The following is a 27,559-nucleotide window of genomic DNA, read 5'->3' on the forward strand; positions in this document are numbered from 1 at the left end:
GAATGCAGCAGGAGAAGATGAATGCAGTTGTCTGGACAGCTAGCGCGGGGAAGCAGGCGACGAGGCAAGACAATTTTTGTCTTGGAATGCGGTGCTCACGTCAGCTCGAGCCCGATGACCAGCGAAGCTTGTCAATTCGATAGAAGTCAAAGTAAATCTCCAGCTGAGTTTGTCTCGTCATGGTGGTGTGGCACTTGGACCTTGGCAACGCGACCAGCTAATCCTGGAGTTCTCACAAACAGAGTCAGGTGTCGAAGTGGATGAAGGCATGTCTGTCTGTCTGTCATAAGTGCCTTGAACGTTACCAAACCCCGGATCTGCAACAGTCTACGTGACCCGGGAGGAGCCCATGGGGAGACTGACCTTGTATCGTGTAAAATGTAGCAAACCACAACGTGGACTTGTGTCTGTCTGAAACGTTTGGAGCAGATTTCGCCCTCAGCTCTGGTGCTTCCGTAGCAAGTACTATGTTGCTGATGTTTATGCAGTATTCGAGACGCAAGACACTGTTGTGTGTCGATGTCTCGCTGGCTGCGAGTCCGTGGCTGAAGTCAAGCGCTATGTTCTGTCTTATCTATATGCGGTAAAAACAAACGACCATGGCCAGTCTGAGCGTCACGTGGCGACCCGGAAGCGACACTGGCTCCTGCCACGTTGGAGCAATGGAACCGTGTCGCGGTTTCCAAAGTTTCGGGAATTCCTCATCGATGACCATTGTCAATGGCCTTCAACTGTCAGCAAACACTTCATATTTCGACTTCTACGGCTGGCGTCTTTCTCAAGCGCGCCCACTCTTCTTACGCCACTCGCGTGCCCTAGATGGTGCAATATTCTTGCTTTACTAAGATGACGGCTCGCCTGGCTCCGGCAACTGTGCTGGCGAGGCAAAATATCCAATCTGCCATGAGGTTGAATTCTTCCCAAGCGAGTGTCAGCCGCATTTTTTGGTGAACCCGATCCTTGTCGAAAACGGCCGTGCCATTACCGGGAGGCGCTCCTACTGCCGCTTGTTCCACCAGATTCTCACGCTAGCAGGGTCGTCTTACTGGCTGAGTTAATCTGGTGGCTATTAGTTCGCCCTCGGCGATCAGGCAACAGAATAAAAATTGTGGCGCAAGATCGCCTGCATGGTCGTCGGACGATGGCAGAAGGGAGAATGGGGGGCACGTTCTTGGCTGGCTCGAGGGATCTTGGGCTCCACGAGGCCGGCGCCATGCCTCAATCTCCGTGAATCATCCGCTGCACATTCGGCGTCGAAGAAGAAATTCACCCTTCGAATCTTGTCTAATTACGGAGTACACACACCTCTATTGCGGTGGCTGATAATGCGAGTAAAGGGGCTCCTGGAAAGAGCAAAAGGGAAGAGGCCTAAGCAGGGAGCCGTGCTGCAATTTGGATTAGTAGCTCAAACGGCTACCTCTTGTGCGGAAAGCATCGCTCATGGGCGTAACGGCGTCTTCTCATCCGTCTGCTGAACTCACGTCGACCCCTGACCTGGTTGGGGCAAGAAACCACAGGCCCGCCGCTATTATTCGTGACACAGAGTACGGAGTACAAAACACCATGTGGAATAGCCCCATCTGGCGGTGCATCGTTATACAAAAGCGTCCACTCATTAATGAGACAATTCTGTTGCCTGGCTGCATCCGGGCTCCATTTGGGGCAGGCGAATCGAGCCCTTGTCCGGACGACTGTGGCGCCGCCGCTCCCAGCCCAGTCAGAGCAATCATCGTGAGAAGAACCAATTGCTTGGCATTTACGGAGTCCAGAGTACTGCGCGCAAGCCAGCAATGGCGCCTTGAGGCTCCCTGGAAAGGCTTTCGTTCTGTCGGCAGCAGATGAACTGAAGAGTGTTGAGTGGCCTGCCTTTTCTGCCCGTGCTCCTGCAAATTGCGCCCGATTGTGCATTTGGTGCAGAACCGCCTGAGACATGGTAACGGGGTGTGTGCAAACAGAGGTACGGTGTCGCCGACCCTGGGCATGGGTGTGAAGTCGCCCCATGAGCAATGTGACTTACTTTTTACGAGGACAGTGACGATTATCCGGGATCACGACGCTTCTTTTAATTCAGAGAGAGAAACTTGTTGCATGCGTCACCGCCTTAGGCGGGATTGCATCGGATATCTTCAACGCCATGTTCTCATCGGGAAGCACGACATAAACCGGAATGTACGAGAGTTAATTTGACGGACAACCAGGGCCCTTGGCCAATGCACCTCCCTTGAAAATGTGGCCGGCGGGAGTTGGCTGCAGACCGACGTCAGGCGGCGTTGGATCCATATGCGCCACCGCGGTCCCTTCTATCGGTCATTTCCTCCTGTTTTGTCTGTAAACTCCAATTCACTTACTTACTATCCACAATCACGTTTTGGAGGAATGATCCGGGGTGCGGGGATTGTGGGGAGAAAGCCAAACGGCCCCAGACTTTAATACCCCCCTGGGGTTTACAATACTACCTGGACATTGTATACCAGGGTCTATCTAGCCTGATAACCATCTGGGACGCTCTTGGACCTCAGCTCCCTCCAGTTGTCATGGTCATGTCCAGTTCCTTGTGCCCACAAGCGATGAATGGGTGGGACCAGGCCAAGGATTTGCCTTCACCTTTCACCGTTAGTTGTTGTCCAGATGTATGTAAAATCTAATTTGGCCCCATTCAGTTTCCGGACCAAACGCCAGGAAGGAGGTTTTCCAGCTCTTATTCCAAGAGACTCAAATAGCCATCGCCTCCCGCCTTCAACTCCTTCAACCTCTACTCGCTTTGGACCTGCCTTAACCAATCCTCTCTCCACTGGCCTCTGGGTTTGAGAAACGGGGACAACGGCTCTGCACTGACGTTCATCACTGTGTGTAGGCTGCAGTCGGACTGAGCTTTACAATATCTGGAAACTTTGGAGACAAAGCATCACTCAGGGTCCGCAGGGAGAATCACATTCAGTCACCATGTCGAACAACATATAGTCAGTTCAAGACCTGCTGGGAGCCAAACGTGCTAATTCATTGCCTCGGCATGAGTCACTAACAAGTCGTTAGCCAAGATTCGAAGGCTGCTCGCAATGAACACCTCGAGGAGAAGGGTATCACCCACACTGAGCAAGTGGACATGCAGCAAAACCTTGAAGCTAGGTAAATGAACATCACTCTGGCAACCACCGCACACCGGGTTACATGACGGGCTGACATCGCATTTCAGGATCCGGAATCCGTTGCAGGGCATTCCTCGATCTCAGCTGATGCAGGATGTGGAGAATTTTGCGCAAAGAAAAGGCCTACAAGACCACGTTGCGCTTTTGAAGAAAGGCGCATTAGTTGCCCAGGATCCTACCAACATTCACAATATCGATGGCCCCGAGAAGCTCTCTTCTGAAGAGCTCGAGGTCCTCGGTGATGAAGTCACTCACAAGTGGCGTATGCCCATGAGACTCTTCCTGACAATCTTCACTTGCTCCATTGGTGCTGCTGTCCAGGGATGGGACCAGACAGGTAGTAATGGCGCAACCATTTTCTTTCCCAAGTACTACGGCATTGGAGGTACCACTGATCGAGAGACAATCATCGTGGGCTTGATTAATGCCGGCCCATATATTGGCTCTGCGTAAGTAGTCATCTGAACGGAAGCTCTATTTGACACATGGGATTCGTTGGCTAACAAGTTATTTAGCCTTATCGGCTGCTGGTTGTCTGACCCATTGAACAACTGGTTCGGACGAAGAGGCACTATTTTCTTCTCTGCCAACTTCTGCATCTGGCCTGTCATTGGATCTGCCTTGTGCCACACATGGGAGCAACAGCTAGCATGCCGTATTCTCATGGGAATTGGAATGGGCGCAAAGGCATCAACAGTCCCCATCTACGCTGCCGAAAATTCTCCCGCGTCTATCAGAGGCGCTTTGGTCATGTCTTGGCAAATGTGGACCGCTTTTGGCATCATGTTGGGAACCGCTGTCAACCTGGCCGTCTACAAGGTCGCAGGTCCTTTGAACTGGCGTCTCATGCTTGGTGCTCCCTTTATTCCCGCCGTGCCTCTTATGGCCCTGATTTATCTTTGCCCGGAATCTCCCAGATGGTACATGAAGAAGGGTCGGTTCCAGGAAGCCTGGGAGTCCATGTCCAAGCTCCGCCGAAACCACATCCAGGTTGCTCGTGATATCTACTATATCAGCGCCCAGCTTGAGATTGAGAAGGAGGTCATAGGCAACACCAACTATGTCACTCGCTTTACCCAGCTCTTTACCGTTCCTCGTGTCCGCAGGGCTAATTTGGCTGCATTTACTGTCATGATTGCTCAACAAATGTGTGGAATCAACATCATCGCCTTTTATTCCACCTCTATTTTCGAGCAGGCCTTCCGTAACGATTCCAACCCGCAGTTCAAGGCCATGATTGGATCCTTTGGGTTCGGTTTAGTCAACTGGCTATTTGCATTCCCTGCGTTCTTTACCATTGATACATTTGGTCGTCGCAGCTTACTTCTGTTTACATTCCCCCAAATGTTCTGGACTCTCCTGGCCGCTGGTCTTTGCACCCTCATCGACGCAGAAGGATCCATGGCAGAAGCGCGCACTGGACTTGTGTGCTTGTTCGTCTTCCTATTCGGCGCTTTCTACTCCCCTGGTGAAGGTCCTGTTCCATTCACATACAGTGCTGAAGTTTACCCGCTGTCTCATCGTGAGACGGGCATGGGTTTTGCCGTTGCCACCTGCCTTTTCTGGGTATGTTGAAGTCACCTTGACATAAATAGAGTTGTACCACTAACTTGTGCAGGCCTCCGTTCTGGGAATTACGTTTCCCTTCATTCTCAACCGCCTTCAGACTATCGGTGCATTCTCGTTGTATGCAGGTTTCAACGTGCTTGCCTTTATCATGATTTTCTTCTGGGTGCCTGAGACCATGCAACGTACACTGGAGGAGTTGGACTGGGTATTTGCCGTTCCGACTAGCAAATTCGCCAAGTACCAGCTTACCGTCGCTTTACCCTGGTGGTTCAAGAGATACATCCTCTTCCAGCGCAATGCCACTAAGGAGCCCCTGTATCATTTTGAGAAGGTGGCCATGACTACTGGAAAGGATTCGTTTGCCAATCAGGCTATGGTACCTAGCTCTGACGATGAGCGCCGCCGTTGATGTCGGTTGCAGGTGTGTGTATGCGATGCCGAGTTGTCAGGCCTGATCTGATGCCCGATTGCCGAGTTCTTTGGCCCCGATACCCCCACTCCTTGTCTGACAAAGTTGACACGGCATGGCTTCGATTTGTTAAGATGTCATGAATTTTCACTTGCGAGGTCTCTAATGTTGAATATTGAATGCGAGAAGGCCTTGCCTGAAACATGTTGTTTATATATGCTGAAGGCTCGGTTCCATAGTGTCATTTATCCCAGAACTTATGAATACGAAAAGGCCAGATGTTTGCCTGGAATCTGTTGCCATGGAATCTCATCTTTTTCCAACTTGTCGCATTCATGTCTCACCCGAGTTTTGGCGGGCCGGAAAAGTACAAAGCCCCGGACAGCCCTTGGCAGCCTCAAAAAGGAGCAAACAACTTGGCGCCCAAATTTCTAGAAACATCAATGCCCAAGTAGTCGAGAGTTTGGCCACGGGGCGTTACCCAGGGCTGGATGGAGGACTAATTGACCCTTTCCCTCATTGGTCCAGGTCAGTCATGATGGCTGACAATTGTTTCGTCACCTCAAATTTAAGCACGCCTTTCGGGGCGATCCTAGTTGCATCGGAAGAGGGTTACACATGGCAATTACTGCGGTTATATAGCTGGTGCCGATCCCCTCCTGTCTTATTTTCGACGCCTCTGCTTTGGAACCTTCGGATGAATGCGCTTGCGCCGAAGATGAGCCCGATACTGTACACCTTCTAGGACTGGCATAATGCATCAAAATCTAGACGACCCAAAGTCTGATCCCATGGCCCCTCTTAACAGCATGCTGAATTTTGCCATTCCCACGGACAGCTAACCCTTTTTTTTATAATTAATTATAAACTTATATTTATATATTATTATAATAATTAGTACTATTTTAAGTATAATACTTTTATAACTTTATTTTTTGCGATAAATTTCCCTTTAGCCTCTCCTACTATCACTTATATATATCAGAGCTTATATTAGCCTTAACTGTTGACCAATTAACCTCATCTTGGCAACTTGGCCGCTCACGGAAGTGGAGATCTTGCCTTGCAGGTTCGTGTCGCCTGATTAGAAACAACTGAGTAACAATAATCACGTGACGCTAATACTTAACCCAGCTCTAATTCAACTTTATAAGTCATCCGGAGATGGGTGTATATACTATAAGAGTGATAGTATTAGAGACACAAGTATTTCTATGACAGGCCGTACGCTGACATGACTGGACAGGGATCTCGAGAATGTTCAGTCAGTGAAGTAGCGACTTCTGAGTGTCTCACACGCCCCTGCCTCGTCTTGTTGTCTTTAAAAGGAGACTTGGGTAGCTTCTGACATCAATGATGTACTATAAATAAATTGACACCTAAAACGAGAAAATGAGATGTGACCGCCCCATGCCTTGTTTCCCTAGCTGCCCAATAAGTCATCATGACAAGGGCTGATAGGCAAAACAAAAGAAAAAGAGCTCTCTAATCTGGAAAAAGACAAACAACATTGGCAGCAATACCAGCCCCGCAAAAGTCAGTACCAAGGTAAAGGGCACAATCCTGGAAGCCAGGTCCTGATAAATGCCCCATTGGGGATACGCCGCGAGCCCCGTCTGTAGGGCTGTCAAGAAGACGGTGGCGGCGCCAAAGACAAAGATATAAGGAGCGCCAAAGCGTGCAAAGAAGGTGGCGTAGTTGTGATGGACTTGAAAGTAGCTGCGGCCGTGCCGTAGGCTGTGCCAGAAGTTGAGTCTCGTGAGGCGTATTTCGCCAAAGTGGTAACGCTGCGCTACATCTCTGTCCCGGAGATATCTGAACCGCTGGATGTAGTGGCACCAGCCGTTCCAGGTCAGAGTATCTGGCACGAGGTGAAGCCTTTTGGCAAGATGCAGGTCAGATTCGTGCGTGATGAGGCGCGCGTATGTGCGCAGGAAGCCTTCTGCTTCGGCCCGAAAGGAGTCGCTGCCCGTGTCTCTAGTGTCAGCGCCGACAATGTGTTTCTCCCAAAATTCAGAGCTGAAGAGGCTCTTGGGGATGGGCTTGATGAAGATTCGCTCATAGTGCCAAACCAAGTGGAGGTCGGGTCGCTCGGTGATGCAGATGTCCCTTCCTTTGATTTGTTGGTGGTGTAGGGGGCTAATATTGTCCGGTTTAGAGGTGAGGAACAAGATGCCGTAGACACGTCTTAACCGCATTGTTGAGAGCTCTGCCCGGAGGAACTCACCCACTGCAGGCTGGTCATCGATGGATAGCAGTGGGTTGCCGGGAATGGCGTTGTCCATTGAGAGTACCTCATCCTGATCGGGAATGGATGACGGTGTTATGTCGTCCCCGGCGTTGTCTTGCATAATGAAGAGCCTCTGTCGATTGCTCGAGGCTCTACTTCAGGGCTAGAAACAAGGTTGATTCGTAGATGGGTTGGTGAAGCAACACGTCGAAGAAAATAGAACACATGGCGAAAGACGGAATTTCGAGTCTGGCCTGGTGGCATTGGCCATTTGTTCTGCTTTCTTTCACGCAAGTTGGGCTCAGCCTGGATGCCAAACGCTTCCGTGTAGCAAGCACATTCGTACACAGCCCGCCTTCAGCCTCTTTGGTGCCCGAGACAGTAAGCCTAGCGTTGTATAGCCTGATGTTTGTCTGCTGGTGATCTGTCAATCTTACAAGCCTGTCTCAGCCTCACTCGCCGCATGTTCAGAGAGAGGCCGGTTGATATTACCCACGAGATGATTGGCCAAAAAGACGCAGGTTGGCATCCATGCCGAGCCGCAAATGCCGCGTTGACTTGTGAAGAGCAAAGACTTGATCAGAAGCTCAACACGGGCATAACCCAAACGCATATAACTTGCCCTTGTCCGACTCACGGTGTAGTGCTTGGTCTAAGCAGCCCATCCCACAACGTAGTAGCCACTGGTAGCACTCGAACCAGCTTTAGTTTCACCTACAAGCCCTTGAAAATTGATCCGAGCATGTCTGTATTACCTGGGCCATCGCAAGCAGTCGCCGAGCTGCCCTCAATCAGGGGCCTGAAGGTCCCCAAAATTCGTCCACAGGACCTTGGGCTGAAGATCTATCATGACCCCCAAGATGCTGATGAGATAATAGCCGAGTATATATATCCAAGCTGACCTGAGAATTGGCAGCGGCTGACCATTTCCGTAGCGTCGTTGCGGTTCACGGCATCGGAGTTGATCCCACCAAAACATGGACTCACCCTGCCACCAAAAAGAATTGGCTTTCCGATAACACGATGCTTCCACATGACCTCGGCAATGCACGCATCATGTCTTTCGGGTACAACTCGGTTTGGTATGGCGAGGATGCAGTCAAGCAATCGCTTCAAGGCGTCGCCTCTAAGCTTCTTTATGCACTGGGAGATAAACGACAGGTGTGTCAAGTCCGGAGCCGCTCATGATTTAAAGCTGGTTACTAATGACTTGAGGCACAGAGCTGCTTGCACCGCCCTATCCTCTTTATTGGGCACTGTTTCGGAGGGCTCGTTATCCAAATGGTAAGTCCAGCTTACTCTCGTCAAGGGATGAGGAATTAACTTCTCCCCGACTAGGCCTACACAATGGCGTTGCTCCAGTCCCAGGATTGGCCTCACCTGTTTGAGTCAGTCATTGGGTTGCTATTTCTTGGAACGCCTCACTACGGTATCACCGAAAGCTCCTATTTGAACACACAGGGCCAGATCTATCAAGCTATTGTTGCGGCAGAGTTGCTCATCGAGGATAACGCGCTTCACACCATGGCTCACGATAACGACCTGCTGAGAGACACCGTAGTGGCCTTCACGAGGAAAATAGCTACTGTCGAGCCTAAACCAATACTTTTCTGTTTCTACGAGGAGAAGCCAACCAAGGTTGGGCTCATTATTGGGCAAGATACAGCACCAGTGAGTAAGATCTCAAAAGCACCATTCGTAGCACAGCCTGATGTTGGAAAAAAAATAAGGAGTTTGTCGTCAACAAGACATCGGGCATATTGTCCGGATGCGAGAACGAGGGCCTTTCGCTGGACCACTTCCACATGAACAAGTTTGAAGACAGCCAGGACTACCATTACCTATGCGTTAAGCGTGAAATCCTCAAGATGGTCAAGAAATTTCAAGACAGGGAGGAACCAGTGTCGGGTAAGGCCCCCCCCCCCCCCCCCCCCATGCCCGAGACTGCAGGTGGCATAGCCGTCTGGAGACATGTTGCAGATTCGTCCTTGCATTTGCTTCATCGAGTACGGAGTCATTCTCTAAACGAATTCTTACTGTAGTTCCTGCAGAGGGATCTCCCAAGCTTGAATTACACCGCAGCATGCCAAGACTAGGAGCCCCCATCGCCGCCGAGTCCAACTTTGCTCCACGGGACCAGATTATCCAGAAGCTGGAGTCTCTTTTCAAGAGAAAGAAGCTCGTTGCGCTATATGGAGCCTCGGGAAACGGGTAAGCCCCCCTCAAGTCCTTTGATTGAGGCCATTCGTAGCCAGAAAGGACTAACGATACCCCTAGTAAAACCCACATTGCCGTGGCATATGCTCACGAGTATAACAAGAGCCATCCCGGGTGCAATGTCTACTGGGCCAACGCCAATAGTCTCGAAGAACTTGAATCTTCGTACATTCGGATTGCGGAACGCCTCAACATGACTTTGGATAACGGAGGAAATGTAAATGTTATACAAGCAGTCCGTCATCGTCTGAAAAAGGAGCCCTTTTTGATGGTACTCGACGGAATGGACAGTGAAGCCTGCCTACCCCTTGTCGATCTCAGCTCTGAAGAGCCGTTGTCCGACCTTGTACCCCCTACCAGCCGGGCCAATTTCCTGGTTACCACTCGATCTAAAGCGGTAGCCACACATCTAGTAAATGGAAAAGCAAAATATGTCATCGAGGTGAGCCCTGTTGACCATGACGATGCCTCGCACATTCTCCTTGGTAAGGTGTCCAAGGATCCCACTAGAAGACAGTCGGTCGACCAGATATCCAAGATTCTAAACGGCTCTGCGGGGGCCCTCGCAATGGCAACCTCTTACCTCAATCATGCCGGCAAGGCAATTAATCGCAAGATGTACCTAGAGAAGCTCAACTCGAGACCACCTGAGCAGTCGGGAGCCCTACGTGCCTGGGAACTGCTACACGACCTCATCAAGCGGAAGCACAGGGAGACAGTGGACACAATGCTCATCATGTCATGCTTGGATGTGCAGTGTATACCTAGCGAGCTCTTTGAAAGAAGTGTTGTGCAAGAGTACTTACCAGTCCTGGAGGAGCATTGCATCGTGGAGCCATCGACAGACAGGCAGCTGTTTACTATAACGGCCATGTACCGTGATCTAGCCCAGCAGTGGCTTGCTAATGATGGTCAACAGAGGGAGTGCATCGAGGACCTGGCCCTGGACGCCGTCCGCAAAAGGTTCGGCGAGGACACGAGTGAAACTCTTCTTCCGTGTCTCTTGGCAGCCTTGAAACTACAGCATGTTTCAGTCCGAGGCAAACGCACTCAGTCTGCCTTGCTCTTCTGCGCTGCAAAGCATGACATGGACCGAAACAACTACAAGAGGGCGTTACGACATCTCGAGCAATGTCTTGCCATGCAGGAAGCAGACGCAGATGTTGCTGACAAGTCGACCCTGATAGCGAAAACGAGGCAAGCGATTCAACAAGCAAAGGCCGGGTTGTCTCGGACCAACGAGCAGACAGCAACGGATAGCAAAGATCCAGGCGCCAATGTTGCAGCGACCCAGATGCAACTATTCAATCCAGCCGACGCACCATGGAGTCATCGTGATACGGGTCGTGGAGTCATGTCGCTCGACCAAGACCGCGACGACTACAACCAATGCATCGAGACGGTCGAACGCGATTGCAAGCAAGGACTTGATCAGGCCGCCAAAGGGCGGTACCAGAGAGCAGAGAAGCTTTATCGCTCTGCCCTCCAAGTTCTCCGTTCGCAAATGAACCCCGCGCACCCTGAAAAGGTTCTCATGATACTGCATCTGAAGATCCTGAGCTGTTTGGCGGGCATGTACTGCTCCCAAGGGCAGCTCAACGAGGCTGCAGAAATCCTTGGAGCCGTGCTGCCCGAGCAGGAAGAGATTCTGGGCAAGAACCACCCGGAGACGTTGCTGACGCGAAACGACCACGCCCTGTTGCTGCAGGACCGTGATCCAGACGCGGCTGCTCGCGAGCTACGAAGGATTCACATGGCACAGGTGCAAGTGCTCGGCCGTGATGACTCGGCCACTCTCCGGACCGAGTCGAACCTCGCCTTGAATTGCAAGCTGCAGGGCAAGATGGACGAAGCCAAGACGCTCTATGAAGACGTGTTGCACAGGCAGAAGCGGGAGCTCGAGGAGAACCATCCCGATGTCCAGGCGACGCAACAGATGTTGAAGGAATTGCTGGAAAAGGGGGCAAGCAAAGGCGTAATGAGCACATGATGATAATTCTAGTCAATCTTGTTGAATTGAAAGCACCGTGCTAACCGTGCATTGTCCTACACTAGAAAGTGAATGCTCCTCATGTTTTGACTCTGGAGCTTGATATAAAATGATGCAGTAGGCCAAGATGCCAGACAATTAGCAGCGTGGAAAATCGACTCTTGCCACGCCCCGAGGCGGAGGACCAAGATGCATGTTGAATAAAAAAGGCAATTGGGTTTCAAATTCTCCCAAGATTACATTGACATTTGTAAACAGTAAAGGCACACTTGTAAGCTATGCAGATACCGCACGGGGATACGCGGCCGAGGACCGCCATGGCTCAACGGCGAAGCCCAAAACCATGGCAACTATATCCAACACGTGGAATTCTAAAGCTACAATCTCATTTGCCGGGAGCCCATTTCGCAGCCAGCCCTTCAGCAGTCAACCTATTCTTCTTCTTCTGAAACGCAACATTCTCCTTGTTCTGCAGCTGTTGGAGGTGCAGCTTCTGCTCCTGCTGCGCCATCCGCGCCGTCACGGCCTGTCTTGTTTCCAGAGCAGCCGCCTCCCGACTCCATGACACCTTGGCCTGTCTTTGTTCCATCTCGGTCTGGTGGCCCGCCGCCGCGTGGTTCAGGTTCAGGTTCGGGTTCAGGTTCGGGTTCATCTTCTGCCGTTGCGAGTGGTACTCAATGTCGGCCTTGACCTGCGCCTCTTCCCGCTGGCGCTCGAGCTTGCGCCGGTGGTCAATGTCCTTGTACAGCTGCTTTTCCTCCTCGGCCCTGCGCCTCTCCTCGACCTCGAGGAGCCGCTTGGGCATGCCTGTTGTGCCGGGCGGCTGCGCAAACCCCGGTTGGCCGGGCCCGGGCTCCGCGTAGAATCGATCGACGCATTGCATCTGATGGAGTAGCTGCATCAGCTTGTCGAGGTGTTTGGGGTCGCCGCAGTAGCAGCCCTTTTGCAGGTACATGGTCGGAGAGAAGTAGTACTTGGCCCCCGTGTTGGGGTCGGCGGACACAAAGACATTCTGCTCGTTGTTGATTTCCCGCCACATGACGGTATTCAGCACGGCCGACGTTACTTGACATGGCCCGAGGTTCTCGAGGGCAAGGAATAGCGCGTTTCTGCCGTCGTACCGAGACAGCACGTCGGCCTTGCCCTTGTCCAAGGCTAGAATCGTCTCCTCGAGTTCCATGGCGCCTCTTGTTGCGTCGCATTTGAAGGCGAGCTCTTGGAGGGCCGTTCTGCCTTCATGCTCCGGTCTGTTGCTGGGGAAGTTGGGCTCGTGTTTGCCCTGGATGAGGATTTCTACCACCTTGCTCCGCAGGTTTCTGGCCGCCTCGTGGAGGCTGCCGTCGTTTGCTCTGGCGTTTGCCTTGACGAGTTGCCGCGCCGTTTCCGAGTCCCCCGACTGGGAGGCATAGAATAGAGCCGATCTGTTGGACTGGTCTCGGCTGTTGGGGTTTGCTCCCGCGTCGAGCAACTTGCGTATCACGTCACTACGGCCATGGCGCGCAGCTAGTATGAGAGGCGTTGCGTGGGAGCTCGAGGCAATGCAGTTGACGTTTGCTACTTGTTTGTGAGCCGCTTTTTGGTCTGTCCAAGGAAGGAATTGTTTTATACCTTTTGCCTCAATCAACTTTGCCATGACATCAGTCGGTACCTGCCCGTTTCCATGCGGGCACAGAGCCCAATGAAGGACGGTAATTGACTCGGGTACAGCCCCCTTGTCGGCGCAAATCTTGCAGCTGAATGTAGTCTCGGCGTTGCATCCGAGTTGAATCAAGCGTTCAACCAGTTTGGAAGATTGAGGGTAGCTCAATAGACAAGAGGCAAGTGGCGGGAGGCCATCTTTGAAGGTCATGTTGGCATCAAAGCCTGTGCCGCTCTGTTGCGCGTAGCAAACAAGAGTCTCCAGTAGATGCAGCACTGTCTCCTCGGTCAAAGAAGATTGAATAGTAGCCATAAATGCCTGGGTCATCGTCTCGGCTGTCGCGCCGGTTTCGATCAAGGTCCTCAGCAGCGACACTCCACCACCTCTGATGGCGCGCTTGACGGCTTCTCCATGTTTATAATTGACGTTGGCTGCATCCGGACGAACGATGAATATAGTATCTACAAGATCTAGCGAGGCGTCACTATCAGTACAGGCGTTGACGGCTTCAAGGAGGAGCTCGTTGACGGACAGGCCGCTGCATCGGCCAAGCAGCTCTTCCACCAGCCAGAGCTGTTCAGGAGATTGCCAGTCCTTGGAATGCTGCACAAGATGCATCAACGCCGCGTCAAAGGCAGTGTCGCCGACAAACTCCATCAAAAGGCCCATGGCTTGTCGGTCGCAGAATCGAACAGCTTGGCAAAAGGCATCATCAAGCGCAACGCCCGACGCTCCGCGCTCTAGAAGGGTCTGGACGATTGTCAAGCCGTCAGGGGTGAGCCACTTGCAACTCCCCGATACGAGGGCAGCGAGCGCGGCTGAAAACGTTGCCTTTGAAGTCGTGTCCGAGATCAACGAGTTGAGGACCTCGACTCGAAGCCTCTTTGCCGCTGCGGCAATGGCAGCTTCTCGCAAGCGCTCACTGCGAAGACGGTCCACTTCAATAGCACCAGACTTGTGGCCGAGAATGAGCTGGATGAGCTCGCTTCGCAGCTGTGGCATTGCCAAGTCCATGGCAGACCCCAAAGCAACAATGAGGGTTTCAGTTGATGGGCCGTGTTGCAAAAATAAATCGACAAGATCGCTTCGTCCCTGTGTCACGACCAATGCCACGGCACGCCCGGCACCAAAGTTGATGTCCGCTTTGCCATTTTGGAGAAGCAGATGGATCAATTCTCGTTGCGTCTGCTCCTCGCTCGGCTCCAGAGTCTTGTCCAGAATCTGGACGAGGGTCTCGCAGACTGAGTCGCCACGAACTCCGGCAGACAACAAGAGTGCGATCATCCGGCGGCAGACATCGAGATCAGTCAGCTTGGTGGCGTACACAATTGCTGATGCTAGAATATCCATCTTCGGTCTGCTTTGTAAAGCGACCTGTAATAGCTCAGGACGGCCGCTTTTGACGGCAGACAGCAAACAAGCTTCCCCCTTGTCGGGAATCAATGCGCCATGCTCTACGAGGGCCTGGGCCAATTTCAGTTGATTCTTCTCCAGCGCCTTGGCAAGTATCGCGTCCATGTTTGGCCCCTTTGCCCCTGAATCGAGGAGCATCTCAAGCAGGCGGTACTGCTGCTGGTCGTATGCTTCTGCGGCAGCCATGTCCCCAAGGAGCGGATATTGGCTCATCTCGCGGCGTAAAGCGATATTCTCTGCAATGGCTGGGCTCCCGCCGCGAATTGCTGACAGTAGAGCACAAGCCCGGTCAAAGCCGACATCCGCCCCATGGTTGAGAAGCATGTTTGCCTTGGCTTCGTATCCTCGCCTGGCAGCCTGTACGAGGCCCTTGTTCCGGCAATCCTGGCAAACCCCCTTGCCGTCTGTCATGAGAGTGGCCACCATCTCGTCAGAGCCGTCTTGGACAGCCTTTTGGAAAGACTGACATAGTTCGCTCGCGTTGCCGCCCTGCTTGAGCAGAATGTACACCTTGAGAACGTCGTCGAGGTCGATGGCGATGGGAAGAGCTGCATTGATGGACATCTCGTCGGCATTCTGGGCCAGACACAGTACAATGGCATCAGAACAGGTGCGTAGTGCTTGCTCAAGAACGTGACTCCGAACATCCACTTGGTCTTTTCCCCGGATAGCCTTCCAAAAGTTGGTGCTTTTGAAACGGGCAATGGAAACGTTGGCATCGTACTCGAGGAGAGCCTGGACTAGAGCGGGAGTGACGCCAACCACAATAATCCCTTGTGCGACTTTTGAAAGGACGCCATTGGCATCTTTGTAGCTCAAGTCGCCCCCAACGCGCTTGTTGGCCTCGAGTCTGTGTTGTAGCATCAACTGTTGCGCGTGTTCGCAATCAGCATCGCTTGGCGCGGCCAGAAGAGCAGACAGTTCGGCATGCTGCTGCGCCAGGGTCGGGCCCATGGTGGTTCCGAGTATTGAGATGTCGAGGTAATCTAGATTGGTGCCTCGGACCGTCAATCGCTGTTGTATTTATTCAGGCGTAGCCGCTTCACTTTCGTTTCTTGGCTGAACACAACATGTGCTTCACTGAACAGATGCCAGCAGACACTTCACTGCAGCAAAGACTGCGGTCTGAAGAGACATTTGGTTTTTATTGTAGATTAGGTCCGTCAATTTGAAGAATTTTGAGCTCTCTGAACAGTAAGGTAGTGGGAGCCTGGCTGCCTGGCAATGCTTTAGGTTTCTGTAGCGAGGAGTGCTTTGATACCCGGATCCAAAGCCTCCCTCGCAAAAGGAGGCTCTGGAGCCATCTATTTTGGGCTTTCGCCTCAGCTAAGGCTCATGTTGCATATGTGTGGTTGCAGACGCCCAAATTTGTCTTGGTAAGAAGTGAAGTGCAGAGAGTTGCACCAGACACCAGTACTTCATAGCAAAGTACCGAATCAGGCTGTGAATTCGGGCAGCGAGCATCAAGCTGCAGAGTCAGACAATAGCCATGAAATGCAATGCAACTCCGTGTAGGCAGCCGCCCGTCACATGGTATGAGTCCTATTCTTAGGCCCAAGACATTCTGGCAGCCTGATATTGGCGCACGCGAAGGAATCTGCTTCTCCTGCTCTACAAAGAAGGACGGAATACTGCCCTGGGGGATTGAGTGTCCAGACGGCTTAAAGGTGACTGCTTTCTCAAATAGCCCAAGCCAAGACACTAGAGACATCCAAGTTTTTTGAGCAAGAATATCTCTGTATAGCCAATTCTCCCTTGGGCAGAATACACACGCCAGTTTTCGCTTGTTAATCATGGTCGGGTCCCAAATGGAACAAGGTGAGCGACTCTCCTCACATAACCAGTCTTGCCTGAAATATATTGCTAACCCCTGAGCAGGCGACGTCACGCCTGGCTCTGCTGAGCTTGTGGTCGCTCATATCCGTGGCCAGGGACTTCAAGGGCTTCGCTGCGGGCACTTCCCTTGGTACGGCATCAAAGCTGACCAAGATAAAGACCGATACCCAAGCCGTCTTGGCTTCTTTCACACAATGGAATCTGAGGAACGAATCAGTTACCTCGAAACGAACAAATTATGCATTGATTGCCTCGACATAGTCGTACCGGATGGCTTCAACTTCTGGTCTATGATTGCCGAAGCCAGGCACAACACCAACTCTTCTCGTGATGCCCTTGGTATATCTCCACTAGCAGCACCTCCGTCACCAAGAAACTATCCCCCTCTATTCCAAGTTACCGAAAGCGTCTCGGTAACCATTCCCATCCCAGACGTTCCTCAGGCCAAGGCGGCATGGCAGTGGCTACAAAAAGAGCGGAAGCCCTTTTACATGGACCAGCTGCACCTGACCAAGAAGTTGACGCCGCTGGCCAAAAGAACTGCTGAGACTGACGCTACGATTGCAAGCCATCACGGTACGTCTTTTAGTCACAGACAAACTCCGAAGCCTGCGGTTCGGTCTTGCCTTGGTCAGCCAACAGAGCCAGTTAGTGGGGGTTCTGCGAAGATGCCAGGTCGCAGGTCGCAGTCAAAAATCCCCGTTGAGACTATTGATGATGCTATACTATCAAGTTGCACGCCCCTTGGGAATAGCCCTTCACTCCTTGACAGGAAGATTGAACCCTCAAGCTCGTCACACGACCCTAGTGATGCACCTCCATATCCGGCCAGCACGGCGTCTCGGAGTCGTTCCGCAAGCAGCGGACACTCTTCTAGAGACAGCAAAGATCTGTCTCAATCAAAAACTAGGGCATCATCCAAAGCCGTCAAGTCGGGTAAACTTGTCCAAGAGTCGACCAAGAAGAAGGCCAAGACATCGTGCTCCCTCCCAACCGCACCCGCAACCAGCTCAGTATCAATTCCTCTCGAGCAATCAATTATTGCGGACAGCCATGACAAGAAGAAAAGTCAAGACCCATTGTCCACAGCCGACAGGTTGAACCTATCTTCCACAAAGTTCACGCCCTCCTCTCCAACGAAAGATGCGGTCGTGTCAACAGCAGGACAAAAGAGTGCTCCTCATGGGCTCAACATCCTTGGACAAGGACAAGAAGAAGCCATCAAGGAGACTCCCATCCCAGGCTTGCCACCATCAGCGGCACTGGCAAAAAACAACTCAACACGCCCAAAGATTGAAAATGTCGCCCCGTACAATAGCCTGGTGTTGTCGGCGCAGCTTTTGGCCAAGAAGCCGTCGTCTAAGCCACCAAAAGCCTCTGCCTGTCCGACCCATACCAGGCACTGGAGCCAGCACAGCTCAACACACTTCTTCACCCTAGTTACCGAGCCTGATCCAGATGTATCTGCGTTTGGAAGTCGTACATTGCTCGAATCGCTTGAATCAAAGATTGATCGCGGCAAGAAGCGCGAAAAATCCAACAGAGAATACGGTACAGGATCTGACAAGGCCACTGCCAAAAAGGATACAGGCGCCAAGGAAAAGACTGTGGATAAGGGAATGGATGGACGACAGGAACTCGCAAAGGGGAAAAAAGGAGCCAAAGACGAACCTAAGAAGGAGAAGACTAGGAAAGAGAAGACTGAGAAGGAGAAGACTGAGAAGGAAAAGACAACTCACCAGGCCGGCAGAGCTCCATCTAGTGCAACTCGCGGAATTGCGCTACCAGCCAAGCCTGAAAGCTCAACAAACCCTACGAAAGAGCACAAGCTCATTGCCAAACCTGATTCCATGTCCAAACATCACAACAGACCGGTGAAACCGCACTCCACCAAGCACGCCAAGGCGGCAGGTTCGACAGAGACTCGCGGATTCGATCTACGGGGAAAGCACGGGTCCGGCCGCTCTAGAAGCAATAATCAGCAAGAAAGTGCGCAGAGTGATACAAAAAAAGACAATGGGAAAACACCCAACCATATAAAGCACCGTCATGGCCATAAAGAGGGGTATAGAGAGAATGGCGCCCCTAATCAGAGCATTCTTGAAGACCCAAGACCTTCCACTAATGGCACTCGAAATTCTCTCAAACCAAGCGACAAACCCCAAGACTCGGAGGGTAAAAATAACAACCAGGGGGAGAAGCCCCAAGAACCAGAGGGTAAAAATAACAACCACGGCGAGAAGCCCCAAGAGCCAGAGGGCAATAATAATAACCAGAGCGAGAAGCCCCAAGAGCCAGAGGGTAAAAATAACAACCAGAGCGAGAAGCCCCAAGAGCCAAACAATCAGGGCGGGAAGCCCCAAGAGCTAGAGGGTAAAAACAATAACCACGGCGAGAAACCCCAAGACCAAGAGGGTAATAATAACAACCACGGCGAGAGGCCCCAAGACCCAAACAACCAGGGCGGGAAGCCCCAAGAGCCAGAGGTTAGCAGCCAGGCCGAGAAACCCCAGGACCCAGAGGTTAGCAGCCAGGCCGAGAAACCCCAGGACCCAGAGGTTAGCAGCCAGGCCGAGAAACCCCAGGACCCAGAGGTTAGCAGCCAGGCCGAGAAACCCCAGGACCCAGAGGTTAGCAGCCAGGCCGAGAAACCCCAGGACCCAGAGGTTAGCAGCCAGGCCGAGAAACCCCAGGACCCAGAGGTTAGCAGCCAGGCCGAGAAACCCCAGGACCCAGAGGTTAGCAGCCAGGCCGAGAAACCCCAGGACCCAGAGGTTAGCAGCCAGGCCGAGAAACCCCAGGACCCAGAGGTTAGCAGCCAGGCCGAGAAACCCCAGGACCCAGAGGTTAGCAGCCAGGCCGAGAAACCCCAGGACCCAGAGGTTAGCAGCCAGGCCGAGAAACCCCAGGACCCAGAGGTTAGCAGCCAGGGCGAGAAGCCCCAAGACCCAAAGGTTAGCATCCAGGGTGAGAAACCCCAAGACCCAGAGAGGTATAATAGCAACCAGAGCAAGGAATCCAAGGACCTAGACGGCGAGCGAGGGATCCAAGGACCCAGAGGTTAGCAGCCAGGGCGAGAAGCCCCAAGACCCAAAGGTTAGCATCCAGGGTGAGAAACCCCAAGACCCAGAGAGGTATAATAGCAACCAGAGCAAGGAATCCAAGGACCTAGACGGCAATAATAGTAGCCAGGGGGAGAAGCCCAAGGACCCCGAGGGTTATGATAGCGACCAGAGCGAGGGATCCAAGGACCCAGAGGTTAGCAGCCAGGGCGAGAAGCCACAAGGGATCCAAGGACCCAGAGGGTTATAATAGCGACCAGAGCGAGGGATCCAAGGACCGAGACGGTAATTATAGCGACCAGAGCAACGAGGTTTCGTCGTCCGTCTCAACCGGCCCCGATAACGAGGCCGAGCCCCTGGAAAATGAGGGACGGCGGCTATCGCCCTATATCATCCGGCGTCAACTCAGTCTCTTAGCTGCTAAAAGTGGTTATAAAAGCCACAGGCGCAGTTCGTCCAGATTTAGTCACAGTTCTCGGTCCTCAAATGGGTCTACTCAGCCACCCGGACAAGGCGATTTTGATATGGCGTACGATAATGGCAGGACGTCACTGCAATCCAGTTCCCAAAGATTATCTTCCAAAATCCACGGCTGGGGCTCCAAATCTCGTCGTTCATCCAGTTCTGAGGCCAGTGACGATGCTAGTTCTGATGGGGCCAACGATGAGAACGATGCATCTTCAGACGATGAAGGAAATGACAGTGACAGTGGCAGTGACAGTGACAATGACAATGGAATCACCGACAAAGAGGATAAAAAGAGCGACGAAGAAAGCGACGAGGACATCATTAGCAATGACAGCCAGCCAGATGTGGATGAAACGAGTGGTTCTGAGAGCCATAACGGCAGCGACGACAGCGATGGCGGAAATGACTCTGACATGGGTAGTGATGGCGACTCTTTGCATCGCGACATGAGCAGCAACTATAACGATGAGGATGGCGGTGATAATTCCGATATCGACTGGAGCAATAGCGGGCAGGATTCTGATTATGATTCTGATAGTGGTAGAAACTACTAGAGTAGTGTCACGATATAGAAAAGGGGATAATTTCTGTGGAATTAGAGCATGTTTTTTTGTGCCATGTAGTATTGTTACGGTATTAGAGTTATTGTTAGGGAAGTATAATTGACACGCGAGTAATTCCGTCAATTTATTCAATGTCCTTCCATACTATGGGCGTCCCAAAACAATAGCGCATTCGTGATCCACAATATACCTCAACTTGTAATGGATTCTAAAATGAGCTCGTATAATAGCCTCTTAATATGCCAATATATACGTATATGCTGGCCCTGAATTAGGCTCTGTTAACAAGAGTAAGCAAATTATCAACAGGACAGCATACATTACAGCTATTGCGCCAATGAAAAAAGCCACCAATCCATAAACGTCTCTATTGGACATTTTTATATTGGTATTGCGATAGTTTTGCAAGTAATAGTTCACATTGTCATGATATGGGATGAGAGCATCTTGGTGTAACAAGGGCTTGGAAGGGCCTGGAACAAAGGGTTCAATTCATGTAATAACTTGCTTTTGGTACCAAAGGCTCATGGTCTTCTCAAGGCCCTTGGGGCCAAAGAGGATGTGCCGTAATTATACAAAGAAGCAGTGAGACCTCGAGGCCCAAGGCTTCCATCGTGGTCGCGTGACCAACCTTTTGTAATCTTTGTTGTTGGCTCAACGTTCAATCCGTGTGACACTTGGCTAAGGTGACCTATGAATTCCGGGGTCTTTCTATCTTGTATGCCTAGATGAGACCAGAGACATTGATAACTGGACGATGAGAGGACGACTGATGCACGGCCGCCTCTTTTGGATAGATGGGTGCTTCGCGGTACATCGGGTTTCTCGCAATGTCGATCAAATGATCTGTCTCAAGCCACTCTAGGCCCAGCAGAACGAGGTCCATATCGTCAAGCTTAGCCGTAACAACTTGGACGTGATCTTCAATGCATTACCAAATTGTTAGCTTGTAACTGCGTCGGGCAACTACCAAGACTACAGAATGTATTTCTGGTGTGTTTCTCATTCAGTCAATTTTTTTTTTCTTTTTTTCATAAAAATAACCACATAAAAAGTTCTAAATTTATGAAGATTATTTCTACTTTCTAACGCCTCCTCAGCCTTGTGAGAATACGAGGTTGGGCATTACGCATAAGTTACCTGTCGCTTCAGCAGATACTTGAGAAACAAGTACCGCAGAAAACAGGGCTGTAATCGATCAGATCTCATTTCTTGCGTCAGGCGATGGGCGTGCTCTATTGGGAATACTACGTAGCATTTTTCAGATGTAATAGTGTACATCTGACAGCACAGCCTGAGACATCTTGGTAACTGCATGTGGTGTGAAGTCCTCACGCCACGTCTAACGTACCAGGGCCGGATTGGCGTGACAAGGACCAGACTTGACTCCGATAAATGTCGGCAGTTACGACGCGGGGACAGGTCTAGAGTCTAGGCCTGCCCTCAAGGTCGCAAGGGAAAACTGGACGGTTACATGACATGGCGAAAACTGACCAGCCTCCTGTATCATTGCCTTCTTTGGGCCAGGGATACTTCCAAAGCCTACGAGCTACAGTGGAAACCCAACTCCGTCCCAGCGTCTAATATTAGCCCAGTCAGAAGCCTGCCTTTTTTTTTCTTGCTTATGCAAAAAGCAAACTCGCAGTATTCTGCAACCTGTGGGTGAAGTAGACAATTGTGGCTTCAACCTGCTGATGGCTATACCACCCCAAAGCCTTCGCCCCCGCGCCACCATGCGACTTGCGCACATAACAAATTTAGTAGCAAAATATTCTACCTTCTCTTCAGAAGTGATTCTAGAGGATACAGAGAGCGATGATATAAATTCATAAATACTTATTACTACGTCCGCGTTTTGTGTTTCGATGCACAGAGCATTAATCCCTTTCGCACAACATCTACTTGCTTGTTAGAATTATCTGTTAGCACCTCTGTTAATCTCGTTTCCTCCAAAATGGCAGCTTGGCTAAAGATCATCACGATGGCGCTCCGCATCGCACAGTTGATCTGTGCAGTCATCATGGTCGGTGTCGCCAGTTATTACATCAGAGGGCTCGAATCTGAAGGCCTCGGGCATATTAGTCGTTTTATCTTTACTGATGTTGTTGCGGTGATTTCTGCCTTCTTTGCCTTTATATGGTTAATTCCATTTTCGAGCAATTATATGAACTGGTATATCGATGGCATCATGTGTGTACTATTGGCAGCTGCCTTTGGTTGGCAGATTTCCGTACGTTCTACGGGTCTTTTATATCTTTTCTCTACAGCAGTGAGTAGTCTGAAAAACTCGCTAACCACAGACTATTATTAGTATACCCAACGCGAATGTGGAAAAGCTACGCTATCCGACTTTGAACAGGCTAGCGAAGGTCTCGATGAAGACGCATCCACTTGCGCCAAGTGGAGGGCTCTTTACGTATTTGCCGTTATTTCTGCGGCTCTCTGGCTGGTTTCTGCCGCTGTTGGATTCTTCTGGGTTAAGAAGCATGTCCGCACTGCAAAGCCTACCCGTACCGCAAAGCCCATGCGAACTGCGAAGCCCAGGACTCGTCGTTAGAGGGACGAGGTCCTTTTTGAAAAGTTTTCAAGACTTGACGCTTACTTTGGCACGTTTAGGGAACGGGACTTGTGTGAGAATTGGGTATAGAGGGGGTGGGTTGATACTGTGATATGCCTTATTAGAAAGGGTTAGATTGTTTAACTATTACTTTGTTTTTGTTTTTCAAGGAGACCTCAGGCTATTCTATAAGTATTACCAGTCCATTCATGTGCTTGGCGCGTTCTAGGTCCGCTCTGTTTAATATTGGTGGTTGAGAAGGAAGACGGTGCCATGACACACGGACTTAAATGTAAGTAAAACAAAACGCAGGCATACACCATCAGGTATTCACTAATCATCACCAACCCAACTACTAATTAAATAATAAATATCATCGGCCCCCCTAAGGCAAACCATAACCATCTTCATCATGCGGAGAACCTCCTGTTACAACCACCCATCAAGTATACCAAGTAGGAGTCGGATGTTCACCTAAAAGATGGTAACGGCCAAGCTCCCTGTTCTTATATGCCACCGGGTCATGAAGTGTATGTGTTCTGATATCCCTCCAAAACCGATCCAAACCGACTTTGCTTGCGGTTGCTTTGGCACCCGTCGCCTCAAAGACGCCCGACGTAACTCGCAAGCCAACGTCGGTTGCAACCACCTTGATGCTGGCAACCCATTCGGCTACTTCACCCCGGTCTTCGGCTGAGACGACATTCTTTTCGCTCAGGTTGCTGGCTTTGCCGTACACTCTTGTGAGCTCATGTCCAGCACGGTCAGCAAGAGCGGTTGCCGCCCGTAAATGTGCGAGAAAGTTGCCGTAAGTTGACAATATGTAGAATTCGTCTGATGCATTTTCCTTGACCTTTTCGAACATTGTTAGTGTGATAAAAAGAGAAAAAGAGGGAAAGTATTCGTTCTTACATCGCCGCCAAAGGGCCAGGCTCTAGTAGACTTTTTTGTGTAAGCCGTGGCGGTATCCAGGGCTCCCCAAGCGATTCCAAGGTAGAGATTGCTGAAAACAAGCTGAATACTGTTTGTAATGTAAGTCTTCTGCCCAGAAATTCATGTGACAAAACCCATTCTCTTCGATTCCTACTTACGTCGGTAGAAGCAGAGTCGCAAACGGTACGCCGAGATCAGAAGCGTTCGGCCTCTTCGCCACGGGATCCCACCCCAGAGCGTCGGACCAGGGCACCCTGGCCTTGTTAATCCTGACACTTCCGGATTCTGTTAGTCGCAGCCCGATATTATCCCAATCGTGAGAAAATACAATAGCGGGCTGGTCTGTCTTGACAACTGTAAAGATGTGGTCAGAAGTGCCTTCATAAGATCCCTCAAGGACAGTCAAGTCGGAAACGACGCCGCCCGTGTTGAAAAACTTGAAGCCCTCAAAAACAAGCTCGTCGCCGTCCCTCGTGATGGTGAGGTCATTGTCGCGCGGGTTGACGGCGCCTCCCACGAAGTAATTGTTGGCAATGATGAGCTCTTCAAACCGTTCCGCCTGAGCTGGCGACCCGACAACTCGAGCAATTGTCGACCACAGTAGATGGTAACCTAGGAGCATTCCAATAGATCTGTGCCGTGTACGTTAGGATGCCTGGTTCTCTGATATGATGAAGTAAAGAGCAAAGGAGATGGTTCCTACCCATCTCCACGGGCTACCTCGCGGATAACCTGGTTTCCAACGGACCAAGGCTGCTCTCCGCCACCATATCGCTGCGACCCCAAGACCTTGAGAAGGCCGGAGTGTTTTAATAACGCAATCTCTGCGCGTGGCGACTTGTTCTCACGGTCGCGTTGCACGGCGTCTGCTGCTAGTACAACTGCGACGTCCTTGGCCCTTTGGATCCATTCACCGTCGTTTTTTGGTTGCTCTGCCCACGTCGAGCGATACTCATCATAGACAGTAGGATCTGTTGCGATCCTGGCGGCGGCGTTGGATGTAAGCTGGGCCGACATGTTTGTTGCTTGACCAGATAAAAGACAGTCCAACGGCAATGGTAAGATACTCTATGGGATTTAGCTTTTTTGCAAACATGTCTTCCTTCCTTTTATACTTGAAAGCGAGCCTGCAGACTACATGGGCGTGATTGGCTGGCTTGGAGAAGGTTGCGGTGCGCATTGCGACATATCTCGCGTGATGGGTGTGCAAGGATTGCGCCATTGGAGGCACGTGTAAATAGAGTGGTTGCAGATCGCTCCTAGCTGTGCAGAGACATGAGGCAAGTAAAAAGCATAGTAATGAAGCAACTCAGATGTTGGATTGTCGACGCATCGTCTAATAAGTCTTTACGCTTCACCCCGGTTGCCTAAACTGACTAATAATCAGAGAGAGCAAGTCTTTTAGCGATGAAATAAATCGCTACAAACTAAACTGTTATATAAGAGTCTGTAATTATGTTACACTTGCTCAGTTCAATAGCATCTCTTCATGGAGCATGACAATCGGCACTGAATTGGCAGCAACTACGTGTCAACGAGACATGCTAGGACCCGGCACTCCTGCAGTAGACGACAACGAGTAGTTGACTAGACCAGATGCCGGGCTTTACTACGCCAGATCATAATGTACCCTACTATGATGTATACTTGTTTAACGGCAATTGTACTCTAGATGAGTAGAGAGAAGGATGAAGAAACTGCAAAAGGGGGTTTTAGAACATGCTTGTCTTTATGGTTGACGCATAAAACAATAGAAATAACGTAGCTTCAACGTGCTGCGACTATGTGTATGTATAAACACATGGTACGGAGTAGACGTACTCATCTACGCACTCCATGCTTCTTATTAGGCGGCGGAAGACAACCACCAACCGTATCGCACGTCTGGTGCTCTTCTACGGAGTACTTCCTGGCCAGGTTTGCAATTTGGCCTAGTATATGTATGTCTCACCAGCCCTTGACGTGGCGGTGGCAGAGCGGCACGAGTCGCACAACGCCAGGACGGGCCATAGTAGTACAATTGCTAGGATTTGCGATTAAATGTAGTCTTTTTTGTTTCCTTTTCTGACTTCCTGCCTAGGTCGTAGGAGACAAGGCAGAAGATGCATAGAGTATCGCGTGGCTTTTCAGCCAGACCATGCTTGTGCCTGATGCGGTGTAACACCGGCTGCAGCCAGTTCAGCTACGCCATGCTTCACGTAGTCCGTCTTTTGAGCTCCTCTAGTGAGACACGTCTAAGACTTCAGTATCTACGGAGTAATACGGTTATTTCGCTAGCCGAGTTGTACCAATGGCTGGGAGAGTGGGCGGCTGGGGGGTACCGAGTATTGTAGACGTATGTGTTTTCTCCCCCTTTCAATCGTGGCCACCCGATTTTCAATTCCTTCTATTTCGTGCCCCTTACACTCCTCTTCCATCTTAGCCTTCAAGTTCACCATATCAAGATCGTGACCATTCCGTATCTGACCTCAAACTCCCGACCTGCGCCCTATCGAGATGAAGCCTCTTTCTGCCATCGCCTGGCTGGCGACCTGCCTGACCGTGGTAGCAGCAGACAATCTCAAAGTTCCAGGGGAATCCCCCTTGGAGTTTTGCAACTCCAATCGCGACCACGACGCCGTACAGATTGAAAAAGTTGACATTTCTCCCAATCCTCCTAAGCCGTACGCACATGTCCACCTTGATTTCTGATGCATTGCTTACTCGGGCATAGGGGAAAGCCTCTACTCGTCACCTTTAACGGGGAAGTCAAGAAGAAAATCGCCGACGGCGCCTACGTCAAGGTTGTCGTGAAGTATGGCCTGATCCAACTCCTCTCCACGACGGCGGACTTTTGCGAGCAGACGCAGAACGTCGACCTCAACTGCCCTCTTGAGCCTGGCAAAATGGTCATCACGAAGAGCATCGACATGCCTTCTGTGATTCCTCCGGTATGGAATACTCTCGGTACTGTCTTGATATGCGATGCTGACGTGCTACAAGGGGACGTACAATGTTCTCGCCGATGCGTACACGGACGATGATGAGAACATTTCCTGCCTTAAGGCTACTGTCAACTTTCCACGGCCTGGGCTTCTTGGCGAGGAGCTTTGAGAGACGTGCGATGGTAGGAGCATGTTATGGATAGGAGGGGATGGAGGATTGTAGAATTTCCAGGAAACTGGGGACAGCCAGCGGCCATCGAAATTAATGCTAGATGCGTTTGTGTGGCTGAGATTTGGGGAACTCGAGAAAGACGGTTTGAGTATGTGTAGCTGAGTTGGAGCAATGTCAAACTTCTTTTGGTACTTGCCACGGCTAGAAGAGTCGACAAATTTATGCCGTGTTGCTCGATATCAGCCGGCGGGTTCAGGGCTTGTTCCATCAACAAAGAATAATAATCATATAGTCCGTTGATCAAGTGGATTCTACAAGAGCGCGAGGCAACTACATTCGGACGAGCAAAGTGATATGCAACAGCAACATCGTTTTATGCTTTTATTCTTTGAACCATTTTCGACCGCAACTAACCTCACATGCCTAAATAG

At 51.0% G+C, this 27,559-nt stretch overlaps 8 protein-coding genes across 8 annotated transcripts; 5 read left to right on the plus strand and 3 right to left on the minus strand.

The window, feature by feature from the left end:
* Positions 1-2,943: 2,943 nt before the first annotated feature.
* MAA_03347 (General substrate transporter) lies at positions 2,944-5,124 on the plus strand (the record flags this gene model as incomplete). Its single annotated transcript, XM_007821345.2, has 5 exons — positions 2,944-2,960; positions 3,034-3,126; positions 3,194-3,595; positions 3,662-4,712; positions 4,765-5,124. 5 exons carry the CDS (start codon positions 2,944-2,946, stop codon positions 5,122-5,124), a joined length of 1,923 nt encoding a protein of 640 aa, XP_007819536.2.
* A 1,442-nt stretch (positions 5,125-6,566) lies between these two features.
* On the minus strand, positions 6,567-7,475 carry MAA_03346 (subtilisin-like serine protease; the record flags this gene model as incomplete). The annotated part of the gene is made up of 1 exon (XM_007821344.1): positions 6,567-7,475. The coding sequence occupies one exon, from the start codon at positions 7,473-7,475 to the stop codon at positions 6,567-6,569; it is 909 nt and encodes a 302-aa protein (XP_007819535.1).
* Positions 7,476-8,096: 621 nt separating this feature from the next.
* On the plus strand, positions 8,097-11,561 carry MAA_03345 (kinesin; the record flags this gene model as incomplete). The annotated part of the gene is made up of 7 exons (XM_007821343.2): positions 8,097-8,236; positions 8,290-8,515; positions 8,576-8,638; positions 8,693-9,025; positions 9,085-9,262; positions 9,406-9,565; positions 9,632-11,561. The coding sequence occupies 7 exons, from the start codon at positions 8,097-8,099 to the stop codon at positions 11,559-11,561; spliced, it is 3,030 nt and encodes a 1,009-aa protein (XP_007819534.2).
* A 385-nt stretch (positions 11,562-11,946) lies between these two features.
* On the minus strand, positions 11,947-15,567 carry MAA_03344 (ankyrin repeat containing protein; the record flags this gene model as incomplete). The annotated part of the gene is made up of 1 exon (XM_007821342.1): positions 11,947-15,567. One exon carries the CDS (start codon positions 15,565-15,567, stop codon positions 11,947-11,949), a length of 3,621 nt encoding a protein of 1,206 aa, XP_007819533.1.
* An 839-nt stretch (positions 15,568-16,406) lies between these two features.
* MAA_03343 (Gram-positive signal peptide protein, YSIRK family) lies at positions 16,407-20,533 on the plus strand (the record flags this gene model as incomplete). The annotated part of the gene is made up of 4 exons (XM_007821341.1): positions 16,407-16,431; positions 16,492-19,403; positions 19,480-19,707; positions 19,772-20,533. 4 exons carry the CDS (start codon positions 16,407-16,409, stop codon positions 20,531-20,533), a joined length of 3,927 nt encoding a protein of 1,308 aa, XP_007819532.1.
* Positions 20,534-22,496: 1,963 nt separating this feature from the next.
* MAA_03342 (uncharacterized protein) lies at positions 22,497-23,099 on the plus strand (the record flags this gene model as incomplete). The annotated part of the gene is made up of 2 exons (XM_007821340.1): positions 22,497-22,772; positions 22,854-23,099. The coding sequence occupies 2 exons, from the start codon at positions 22,497-22,499 to the stop codon at positions 23,097-23,099; spliced, it is 522 nt and encodes a 173-aa protein (XP_007819531.1).
* A 442-nt stretch (positions 23,100-23,541) lies between these two features.
* On the minus strand, positions 23,542-25,049 carry MAA_03341 (thermophilic desulfurizing enzyme family protein; the record flags this gene model as incomplete). The annotated part of the gene is made up of 4 exons (XM_007821339.1): positions 23,542-23,952; positions 24,012-24,120; positions 24,191-24,664; positions 24,736-25,049. 4 exons carry the CDS (start codon positions 25,047-25,049, stop codon positions 23,542-23,544), a joined length of 1,308 nt encoding a protein of 435 aa, XP_007819530.1.
* Positions 25,050-26,528: 1,479 nt separating this feature from the next.
* Positions 26,529-27,125, plus strand: MAA_03340 (MD-2-related lipid-recognition; the record flags this gene model as incomplete). Its single annotated transcript, XM_007821338.1, has 3 exons — positions 26,529-26,695; positions 26,746-26,962; positions 27,015-27,125. The coding sequence occupies 3 exons, from the start codon at positions 26,529-26,531 to the stop codon at positions 27,123-27,125; spliced, it is 495 nt and encodes a 164-aa protein (XP_007819529.1).
* Between the last annotated feature and the right edge of the window lie 434 nt (positions 27,126-27,559).

Source organism: Metarhizium robertsii (genome assembly GCF_000187425.2).
Source record: "Metarhizium robertsii ARSEF 23 chromosome Unknown MAA_Scf_3, whole genome shotgun sequence".
NCBI lineage: Eukaryota > Fungi > Ascomycota > Sordariomycetes > Hypocreales > Clavicipitaceae > Metarhizium > Metarhizium robertsii.